This window comes from Chanodichthys erythropterus, chromosome 3 (assembly GCF_024489055.1).
Source record: "Chanodichthys erythropterus isolate Z2021 chromosome 3, ASM2448905v1, whole genome shotgun sequence".
Taxonomy (NCBI): domain Eukaryota; kingdom Metazoa; phylum Chordata; class Actinopteri; order Cypriniformes; family Xenocyprididae; genus Chanodichthys; species Chanodichthys erythropterus.
Window position 1 is genome coordinate 20,025,454 of NC_090223.1, and position 12,471 is coordinate 20,037,924.

The window sequence follows — 12,471 nt, forward strand, 5'->3', positions numbered from 1 at the left end:
TGAGAATAAACTCGTTAAATTACGAGAAAAAAGTCCTTAAATTATTTAACGAATTCGTTCATGTAATTTAATGACTTTTTTCTTGTAATTTAACAAGTTTATTCTCAACATTTTATCTCAACCTTTTTCTCGAAATTTAACGAGTTTTTTCTCGTAATTTAACGAGTTTATTCTCAACATTTTATTTCGACTTTTTTCTAAAAATTTAACAACTTTAATCTCAAGATGGTTTTATCTTTTTATTATTGCTTGGCTCTAATCCTCTTCCGTAGGAACACCATATTCTTGAGCCAAATTAAACAATCCTTTCCAGTTTTTTTAGCACCTGTATTTATCTGCATTTAATCTCAGGTCATTTACTACCTCTAAAATCCTGCTTCAGTATTATGACCTGACTGATATTTGTCCTAAATATTATATTCATCTAAAAATTGAATGAAGCTGTTGCAATATAACTTTTTTTCTAAAATCTAACTTAAAAAGAAATTGGTCTGTAATTATTACAGTGAGAACAATCCAGGTTTCTTTTCTTTAGAAGTGGCTTCACAACAGCATTAGGAACAATTTACTATATCAAGGATGTAGTCGCATAACCTGATATTGCTGAGTTCAACATGTTCCTGGGTCAACATTTTTGTTGATCCTGGAACAACATTCAAATCAACCAATTAGATTTGAATTTTAAAGAGGCATTAAAACTATCAACCTTATCATGTACAGTAAGCACTTCACGTAAAGATAAAGGCGTTTATCTTTTATAAAGGCTATGAAAATGAACCTTTTCTCCAGAACAGTGCTAACACAGGTCTTTCACCTCCTGATATTGTTTCTAAAAACACATTAATGCACTCTTAGAAATGAAGGTTCTTTTTTTGGCATCAATGGCTCCATGAAGAATATTTAACACCTGTGGAACCTTTCCATTGGATAAAAAAAAAAAAAGGTTCTTTAGAATTTTAAAATGTTCAAAATGTGAACATAAAAGAAGATAATTTGAAAAACTTTGGGAAGCAAACACTGAAGCCCACTAAGTTTCACTGAATGGACAAAAAAAAAAAATACAGATATTTTCTGTTCTGTTATGCAGAAGAAAGTCATACAGTAGGTATTTATACATTTCTAAAACAATAATGTGTATACAATAATGAAGTAAAAATATTCAAGTACTTCACAGAAAGTTAACTATCAAATGGTGACAGTTATCCTAGTTACGTAATTGACCCTTTTCACATTTCCAGGTTTGAAGCGGGAAAGAAAACTATAGAACATCTGCAAGATTTAGATGCTAATTATGGCAGAAATTAATCTGTAAAAGAGTCTTGATAGAAAAAAACAATCTATATAAAAAGAAAACAACTTCGGAACACAATTCCTTTGCATAAGGCAGATTTAATAAAAAAGGAAAAAATGGCAATACTTACATTTCTCACAAGGTTAATTTAGTGATACAGTACACAAGATTACAATGATGTAAATTCCCTTTTTGCATGATGGTATATATTTTTTACCATTTTTAATCAACATTGTCATCATTAACATTCTCAAGTTTGCTTTCTCGATTCTCAAAATGCAATATTTCAGTTTCAAACAAGCAGTTCAGACATGACAGCCAGAGCACTGTGCAAAACAGACCAATAATCGACACAAAACATAGAAAAGAAACTTTTTGTAGTCAGTCACCTTCGAGCCCTGTTTTATCTATGTCAGTGTGTACAAGGTTAAGGTGACGAATGAGCCCGTGTTTTCTTCATTCGCTATGAAAGTACATTCAGTTACCATGAATCTGGATGGAAACGTGGACCGTGTCAGTACGGTCTGCTTTACTTTGAATGTAGAATCACGTTGAACAAAGATTTGTTGACGTCCTTAAAGAGCATAATGTGGAATGCAATGGAGAAAGTAGTAATTTCTCTTAGTTAAATAAAAAACATTCAATGCAAAAAATGTAAGCAAGAATGATTTTACAAACAGTTGCTCCAATGAATCCCTCTGGCTTTGTGATACTTCGGTGAGCTCTTTTATGGATCTTTCTGACAGCGAATGAATTGGTCCACATCAGTATAGTGCAAAAAAACACAGCAGGATGAATTCAAACCACAGTAACAAACAAAAGTTTCTGCAAAAGTTTGCGGTTTTTGCTCTTTGACAGACTCTCATCATACAAGCGAACATTTAGTGTATCTAAAGACATTCAGTTTGATGCAGACATTAAAAAAAAAAAGTGCACTGTACGTCCTCTAGTGCTCTTCTGCGGAATTACACATAGCCCATGTTGCACTACTCAAAAAAAAAAAAAAAAAAAAATCTCTATACATCTCAATCTGGTAAAAATCATAACTGGAAATGTGAAGAGAGAAAGACTTAAAATATTTGTGGTCTCTTTCAAAACACAAACATGTTTTGACTGAAAAATTAGTTACTTTTAGCAGCGAAAAAAAATAAAAGTGACATTTATTTTGACATACATAACACAAACTGTCTATTACTCTGAATAATTTCCTTTTTTTTGGAAGGTGAATTGATATATCACAAATAACTGACTATAAATGCCTAGATAAGGGGGATAAAGCTATTGTATAAATTCTATAAATGACCTAAAGCTATTCTATAAAATGTTTAATTTTATATTCACTAACTTTTCCTGTAAATTTAATATTTTATAACATTGCAAACCCAAAGAAGCAGCATTTTTTTATTTAGACTTTCACATTATGTTTTGGACATTGCATTTTTCAATATTTTCGCCCTTTTTTGAGTAGAAATGGGGCGAAGTGCGTGTACCTTTAGCCTTAAGACCACAATAGAAAACAGGTGAAGAGAAACAAACAAAAAAAGTCATTCATAAATAACAGTAATCGTACAAAAGTGCACACATGACACATCTCGTCTGTCACGCTCACAGATGACGAACAAACACCACTTCCTTTCGGGCGAGCGGTGCGGAGACCCATCGATTAAAATTCAAAGAGTGTGACGGAACTTCCCGTTGAACCTCAAACCGCTCGCAAACGCACAGACAGATGTTAAACAAACACTGTATACGGTTACACAAGATCTTGCGTTAGTGGTCCTGTCGCCGTGCGACACAGTGTTTGAGTCCGGAAGTGTGTGTTATGCATGTATGATCATGTCAGAAATGTGTAAGTGAAGAGAGACACCTGAGCAATGTCCACTGTCTGACGGAGAGTCAGTCGGCCCAGGATGTACCGTCTACTCAGCAGGTGAAGAACAACTCGAGGAGCGCCATCCCCTCTGTGCTTCAGCGTGTCATTTCCTGCAGGCCTCAGCGCAGTGCTGGAACTGGGCGAAGCTGAGAAACACCTGCTCCAGTGAGATCTGGCTGACGCAGTAGTCCTCGATGCCGTACTTCTCTTTGGCTGTTTCTAGGACTCCGAACACCTGAGACAAAAAGATGTGTTAAAAATGCGTCATATCAGAGTGTTTCCAGTGAAACGTAGGGACATCTGTCTACAAGTGCATGTTAAACATGTCTTCTTCATCAAACTTGGTTAAAGGAACACTCCAATTCTTTTGAAAATAGGCTCATGTTTCAACTCCTCTAGACTTAAACAGTTGAGTTTCACCGTTTTCTAATCCATTCAGCCGATCTCCGGGTCTGGCGCGGTAACACTTTTAGCATAGCTTAGCATAGTTCATTGAATCTGATTAGACCGTTAGCATCTCGCTCAAAAATGACCAAAGAGTTTTGATATTTTTCCTATTTAAAACTTGACTCTTCTGTAGTTACATCGTGTACTAAGACCGACGGAAAATGAAAAGTTGCGATTTTCTAGGCCGATATGGCTAGGAACTATACTCTCATTCGGGCGTAATGGTACGGCAGCAAAGTTCCTTGATTATTACGCCGAATGAGAGTATAGTTCATTTACACTATCATTTACACTGTTATTATTGCATCCTGTTAAAAGTGCCCACGAACGTTTTTTTAAAAGATTTAATATAAGTCTAAGGTGTCTCCTGAATGTGTCTGTGAAGTTTCAGCTCAAAATACCCCATAGATTTTTTTTTAATTAATTTTTTTAACTGCCTATTTTGGGGCACCATTAACTATGCACTGATTTCACTCGACGCCGCCCCTTTAAGACGCGAGCTTCCTGCCAAACGAGCTGTCAACTATATTACAGCGCATTTACAAAGTTCACACAGCTAATATAACCCTCAAATGGATCTTTACAAGATGTTTGTCATGCATGCTGTATGCATGCTTCGAATTATGTGAGTAAAGTATTTATTTTGATGTTAAAAGTTTAATTCTGAGTGAATTTGAGGCTGTGCTCCGTGGCTAACGGCTAATGCTACACTGTTGGAGAGATTTATAAAGAATGAAGTTGTGTTTATGCATTATACAGACTGCAAGTGTTTAAAAAATGAAAATAACGACAGTCTTGTCTCCGTGAATACAGTAAGAAACGATGGTAACTTTAACCGCATTTAACAGTACATTAGCAACATGCTAACGAAACATTTAGAAAGACAATTTACAAATATTACTAAAAATATGATGATATCATGGATCATGTCAGTTATTATTAGTCCATCTGCCATTTTTCGCTGTTGTTCTTGCTTGCTTACCTAGTCTGATGATTCGGCTGTGTGCAGATCCAGACGTTAACTGGCTGCCCTTGTCTAATGCCTTTGATAATGTTGGGAACATGGGCTGGCATTATGCAAATATTGGGGCGTACACCCAGACTGTTACGTAACAGTGGGTGTTATGTTGAGATTCGCCTGTTCTTCGGAGGTCTTTTAAACAAATGAGATTTATATAAGAAGGAGGAAACAATGGAGTTTGAGACTCACTGTATGTCTTTTCCATGTACTGAACTCTTGTTATTTAACTATGCCAGGGTAAATTCAATTTTTGAGTCAAGGGCACCTTTAATGTACAACAATACCGAGGACTTGTTGCACAGAACTGCAACTTTTATATAGTGTAAATATAATATATTGCTATTTTCTCTTAGTGTAAATAGCTGCTGCCTTAAATATTAGCATACCGCTCGTTAGCAGTTTTAAATTTTGCATAAAAAACTGTTTTTGTGTAAAAATAAAATTGACCAAAATAACGAGTCAAGAAATAGGTTTTTGTGTAAATACTGGTTATGTTTGAAAAGGACAACTAGCATACTGCATACTACACAGTACTATATAGTACCCAGATAGCAAGTAACAATTGAAACAATGTTAAATCAATGTTAATGTGTCAACGTTAACCACACTGAACAAACATCACTTGCACCCGCAATTAATGTTGAAAACATTTCATCAGAAAAAATAAGCTAAAAGTTTTTATCAAAAAAAAAAAAAAAAAAGAATGGTAATGGCATTGAATCAATGTTACAATGTGATGTTGATTGCAGAAATAGTTGAATATTTGATCTGTAATTAATATTCGAAAAATAAAAATACTATTCGAATTTTACTATGTTGCTTTGCTGGCCGTAAATGCAGTGAATCCATGATAAATCCTGAGCAATAAAACTCGCAGTTATAACTAAATGCACCGGGTGGCGCTGTGGAGCGTGTTAAACAAGTTTACTGAATTTGATCGTCACATAATGTTGTTGTCTGCCTCGCGAAGTTTGGAATTACTTGGATGAAAATGATCTTACAAAATGGAAATACTTTTGAGCAAAAAATCAATGAAACTGAGTTGTATGTCCCCCATATTGAGAAAGCACATGAAATGAGGAAAGACAACTTTCCATCACTGCATTCACGACAGGTAGGCTAAGCGCAGCTATACCCAAAGTGAGCCGAGAAGATAACTTATCTGATAGCAAAATGATTTTGAGACATATGCTTCCTTTACATTTCGTTGAGGGAGACATATTTACGAACAGAAAACACAAAGTACTACTGTTAGAAACTTAGCTTAGCATACCGTTATGTATTATCGTTATCTTTGTGTTTCTGCAACGTCTGTCAGCGCAGCTCGTTTTCTCACCCGAGCATGTGAAACAATATGAAAACGATAACTATATAGGCTACTGTCTTGAGTGTATTATGTACGTTTTGTACGATAATTGGCGCTGTCTGCTTTATTAGTGTTTTTCTAGTTCGCGCTGCTTGAGTTTAAATGCTTTTGTTCTTTATATATTTTTTTTGTTTGCACAAATTGTTTAATGCTTTAAACTAAAAGAAAACCTTAAGATATAACGTAAGCTTGTTGTGTACAGTATATTGCCTAATCGTAAGCAAACTCTTGATGAAATATTCAAATACAATATTTTGGAAAATTCCCATCACTAGTTGATTCCACATCATGCTTGCACTCTGAGAAAATGAAACACAATAACTACAACTGACTTAAAGACATACAGCCTGAGATAATCTGCAAACCTAATAAGAAAAATCTCTCAAGATCTTAGCAGAGGATTAAACAACTCCACAAACAGCATTACAAGCTTCACGTATTACTAACCAGATTGACTTTACTTCTGCCATTCATCTACAGAAGTTCTTTTTGAGAATAGTATTAACAGAGGTTTAGATGTTTTATTGAAAATGTTTGGTCACTATTGTGGTGATCAGTGTTTCATGTTATGTGCTTTTTATGCATTTAGTTTGTGATCTTTGTCACAGTGTTTTCTAAAACACATTGTTTGTTGCAAAGGAGGCCATAAAAAATTGAAATTCTTACTCTGAAACATTTACTTAAAATCTTTGTTAAATGAAAATTCAATTATTAATTAACTTGATTTTAATTTCATTTTTTACATTTTAATTTTAAATTCAAACTTGGAATGGAAGGTCAAGGGCAGAGTGGGAAACTGCACATTTTGGCACGACTGGATAATTGAGACATACCTGTGCCCAGGTAAGGGTTTTGTCAGTCAGGTGATAGTGGACCATCCCCTGGTGTTCATCCTTCAATGAACTTCCTATGAAAGGCATCAGGAGAAATGTTACAAACCGTCCAACTGTCCAGCGGAAATACAAAGCGTGTCATTTAAATACCTGGAAAGGTGTTTTCAATGAAGTCTTTGAAGAGCTGAAGGTCCATCTCCGCTAACTCTGTCTCCACGCGGACTTTTGCCAGCAGCGTGTAACCGCTCCCAAACTTGCTCTTCAGATGCTGTGGGCTGCCCAAACATTTGAACTGGCCGTTCACCATGACAGCCAGCCGAGTACACAGCGCCTCGCACTCCTCCATACTGCAGAGAGAAATGAGACAGGGTTCGTTCTGCTGCCACATGCTCTCTTCATTTCCTGTTCATATCTGCGTTAGTCAGGTGATGTGTGACTTACCTGTGGGAGGTTATAATGATGGCTTTGCCAGACTCTCTGGTTCGCGTAATTGCATCCCAAAGCAGCCGTCTGGCCACAGGGTCCATGCCAGTGGACGGCTCGTCCAGAAAGATCACAGGTGGTCCACCAATCAGAGCCATGCCTGCACTCAACTTCCTCTTATTGCCACCACTGTGTAGAGGAGTCAATAGACAACTTGGAATACAACATATCGCAAACAAATGATTTTACTTCAGAGTATTCCTGTTGCATCCTTTTCTCTACACTTCAATCTCTAATACTCGTTCAATTTACACCTTCTATCCATCATCTAACCACCATCCATCCATCTATCCATCATATCTAACCAACCAACCACCAAACTATCATATTTACCATCATCTACATTTCAAATCTAACCATTGATCATATCTAAATACCTGTTCATTATATCTAGATCATTTTCATTCATCACAACTAACCATTCATCCATCATATCTAACCATCCATGCATTACATCTAACCATTCATCCATCATATCTAACCATCCATGCATCACATCTAACCATTCATCCATCATATCTAACCATCCATGCATCACATCTAACCATTCATCCATCATATCTAACCATCCATGCATCACATCTAACCATTCATCCATCATATCTAACCATCCATCCATCATATCTAACCATTCATCCATCATATCTAACCATCCATGCATCACATCTAACCATTCATCCATCATATCTAACCATCCATGCATCACATCTAACCATTCATCCATCATATCTAACCATCCATCCATCATATCTAACCATTCATCCATCATATCTAACCATCCATGCATCACATCTAACCATTCATCCATCATATCTAACCATCCATCCATCATATCTAACCAATCCTTGCATCATAACCATCCATGCATCACATCTAACCATTCATCCATCATATCCATCATATCTAACCATCCATGCATCACATCTAACCATTCAACCATTCATCATATCCATTATATCTATACATTCACCCATTATATTTAACCATTCATCCATCATATCTAACCATTCATCCACCCTATCTAACCATTCCTCCATCATATCTAACCATTCATCCACCATATCCATCATATCTAACCATTCATCCATCATATCCATCATATCTAACCATTCATCCATCATATCTAACCATCCATCCATCATATCTAACCATCCATCCATCATATCTAACCATTCATGCATCATATCTAACCATCCATGCATCATAACCATCCATGCATTCCATCTAATCATTCATCCATCATATCTAACCATTCATCCATCATATCTAACCATTCATCCATCAGATCTAACCATTCATCCATCATATCTAACCATCCATCCATCCATCATATCTAACCATCCATGCTAGGGATGCACCGATACCACTTTTTTGGAGTACGAGTACGAGTACGAGTACGAGTACGAGTACTTGCATTTCAGTACTCGCCGATACCGAGTACTTAATAAAAAAAACATGATTTCAATTTACAGGTAACAGCTTTAGTCATATAAATTTAACAAAAAAACAAGGGACTAGTTTGGAATTAAGAACATTTATTTAAAATGAAAAGCATGTTGTATGCAAAATATTACAGAATAAATAATTATAAAAAAATAATTAAAAAGTGACAGTGCAACTCAAGTATTTTTTTCAGTTTGTTGTAAACTCTGCTGCTTTGGACAACACAAGGGGCATTCATAAACATCTTTTTAGTGATGTTTAGCTATTTAGTGCACAATATTTGGATAAATATGTTTATGTCGTTGCGGCGTGAAACTCTCGTCTATCCACTGGGAGGTTAGGCTAATTAGCGACACGGGGCTAACACTGCTTGTCCAAATATCCGTGGTGAAACTAAACGCAGAGGAGGCTTGCAGTAGGCTGTGGATATGTTTTTTCACGGAGTCGTGTAGTTTAGGCAGCTCTGTGTCAGTCATGTAGCGGCGGCTTGGGACATCATATCTGGGCTCCAAAACATGGAGGAGACGCAGGAATCCCACATTTTCTTCCTCTGAGAGTGGCTGGTCACTCAATGCAATGTACTCGATAATTGCTTGTGTTATTTTCACAGCACGTGGATTGTCTCTGGACATTTTCTCTCGTCTTGCAAGAGTTTGCTGCAGCGTGGGTTGTGTTGGTTTAGAAGCGTGGGTAAACTCTTTGTACTCATTGTCATGTTGGGATTTTAGGTGCTTGATTAAATTACTTGTGTTAAATGAGCTACCTTTTGAGCCTCCTCTGGACAATTTCGCTGAGCACAATTTGCAGTCCGCCTTTGTTTTGTCGTCTTCATTCACTTTGAAATAGTTCCACACGGCTGACATGTTGTCTCGCCTCGCCTTCTCCCCGCTCTGAGCTGCAGCCGGGGCGGGGCCTGGGGGCGGGCACTCGGCGCCTTTGATTAACCCCTTACACGCCGCTCAAACATAGACATTTCTCAGACCGTGGTATCGGTCCCCGGTATCGGGGGACTTGTAACGAGTACGAGTACTTTAGAAAATGTGGTATCGAGGCCGATACCAGATACCGGTATCGGTATCGGTGCATCCCTAATCCATGCATCATATCTAACCATTCATGCATCATAACCAACCATTCATGCATCATAACCATCCATGCATTCCATCTAATCATTCATCCATCATATCTAACCATTCATCCATCATATCTAACCATTCATGCATCATATCTAACCATTCATGCATCATAACCATCCATGCATTCCATCTAATCATTCATCCATCATATCTAACCATTCATCCATCATATCTAACCATCCATCCATCATATCTAACCATCCATGCATCATATCTAACCCATCCTTGCATCATAACCATCCATGCATCACATCTAACCATTCATCCATCATATCCATTGTATCTAACCATTCATCCATCATATCCATTATATCTATACATTCACCCATTATATTTAACCATTCATCCATCATATCTAACCATTCATCCACCCTATCTAACCATTCCTCCATCATATCTAACCATCCATCCATCATATCTAACCATCCATCCATCATATCTAACCATTCATGCATCATATCTAACCATCCATGCATCATAACCATCCATGCATTCCATCTAATCATTCATCCATCATATCTAACCATTCATCCATCATATCTAACCATTCATCCATCATATCTAACCATCCATCCATCCATCATATCTAACCATCCATGCATCATATCTAACCATTCATGCATCATAACCATCCATGCATTCCATCTAATCATTCATCCATCACATCTAACCATTCATCCATCATATCTAACCATCCATCCATCATATCTAACCATCCATGCATCATATCTAACCAATCCTTGCATCATAACCATCCATGCATCACATCTAACCATTCATCCATCATATCCATTGTATCTAACCATTCATCATATCCATTATATCTATACATTCACCCATTATATTTAACCATTCATCCATCATATCTAACCATTCATCCACCCTATCTAACCATTCCTCCATCATATCTAACCATTCATCCACCATATCCATCACATCTAACCATTCATCCATCATATCCATCATATCTAACCATTCATCCATCATATCTAACCATCCATCCATCATATCTAACCATCCATCCACCATCCATGCATTCCATCTAATCATTCATCCATCATATCTAACCATTCATCCATCATATCTAACCATTCATCAATCATATCTAACCATCCATGCATCATATCTAACCATCCATGCATCATAACCATCCATGCATTCCATCTAATCATTCATCCATCATATCTAACCATTCATCCATCATATCTAACCATTCATCCATCATATCTAACCATCCATCCATCCATCCATCCATCATATCTAACCATCCATGCATCATAACCATCCATGCATCACATCTATCCATTCATCCATCATATCTAACCATCCATTCATCACATCTAACCATTCATCCTCTTTTTCTCAGATCTCATGTTCATACCTGTAGCTGCGGACGAGTTTGTCAGCGTGAGGTTCGATCAGCAGCGAGCGCAGGACGTTTTCTACACAGGCAGTGATATATTTTTCTGGGATGCCCCTCAGTCTGGCATACATGCTCAGGGTTTCCCGCCCCGTCATGTGATCCAGCACCGCGTCAAACTGGGGACAATAGCCGATTCTCTGTTGTACCTGAAGCAAAGTCATATTTAACAATGTGTTGAATCATACACCATTCACTTATGCCAACTATGACCATAATTGTTAAAAATATCAAATGTAAATCTCCAGTGTTCAGGAACTGAATCTTTTATATGAAGTGTCACATATGAAATAAAATGCTCCACCTTTTTCACATCTCTGAGGATGCTGTAGCCATCAATAAAAGCATCCCCTGAACTTATGCTTTCATCTCCCGTCAGCATTTTGAATGTCGTAGTCTTCCCTGCTCCATTAAATCCCAGCAAACCAAAGCACTCTCCCTTCCCAACAGCCAGGGACAAACGGTCCACCGCTAACAGCGACTGACCACCTGAATATATCTAGTGAAACACAACCACAGATCTTAGGCAAAGGGGGAAAAGGGACAAAAACCTTAAACTAAATAAGCAGATGATGCTGTGACCAAATGAACATGGTATTTTCAGGGCATTGTGGCAATGATATTAGTTTTGTGAAAATATGCAAACCATACATAACTTCCTGCTTAGCATATTCAGCATCTTGCGTATTTCTGGAGAATGTTGTTGTATACCAATATCCCATTTAACGGCTTTTGTGAGACTTCCTTTGAATACGACAGAAGCCAATTTTGGCAAAGACTGGACAAATTTGGCAGAAAGCTATAGAAGGGACCTTCTTAATCATGAAACATGACCTTAGGCCAAATTATTCCCAAGCGATTTTGAGATTAATGGATTTTCTGCATGTTTCATACACTTTGGTCAATAGGTGGCGGCAGCACCATTCAAATGGATTTGTACACTCAGGAATCTGTAGGAGACTTTAAACCATCAACACATGGCAGAAAATATAGACCAGTGGAAACTGAAACCTTAAAATAGTGTAGTTTGGAGCCAAATAACACAATGTGACCGCATACCTTGCTGAGCTCCTGTAGAATGAGCGGGCTGCCCACCATGGACTCAACCACCGGCTGGCACTCCAAAACTCTCTTCCTCTCCTCAGCAACATCTCTATC

The 12,471-nt window shown here is 37.4% G+C and overlaps 1 protein-coding gene across 2 annotated transcripts in view; it reads right to left on the reverse strand.

Annotated features, from left to right (window-relative positions):
* Nucleotides 1-1,377: 1,377 nt before the first annotated feature.
* The window catches only part of abca3b (ATP-binding cassette, sub-family A (ABC1), member 3b), a 61,155-nt gene continuing 50,061 nt past the window's right edge, over nt 1,378-12,471 (reverse strand). For both annotated transcript variants that reach the window (XM_067381273.1, XM_067381272.1), the window contains exons 25-31: nt 12,373-12,471; nt 11,618-11,812; nt 11,275-11,462; nt 7,273-7,443; nt 6,982-7,178; nt 6,832-6,905; nt 1,378-3,399 (exon numbers count right to left, since the gene is read on the reverse strand). The exon at nt 12,373-12,471 is cut by the window's right edge and continues 36 nt beyond it. In XM_067381273.1, coding sequence (XP_067237374.1) covers nt 3,268-3,399; nt 6,832-6,905; nt 6,982-7,178; nt 7,273-7,443; nt 11,275-11,462; nt 11,618-11,812; nt 12,373-12,471 — 1,056 coding nt within the window. In that variant the 3' untranslated portion in view covers nt 1,378-3,267. The remainder of the gene's footprint in view (nt 3,400-6,831; nt 6,906-6,981; nt 7,179-7,272; nt 7,444-11,274; nt 11,463-11,617; nt 11,813-12,372) is intronic.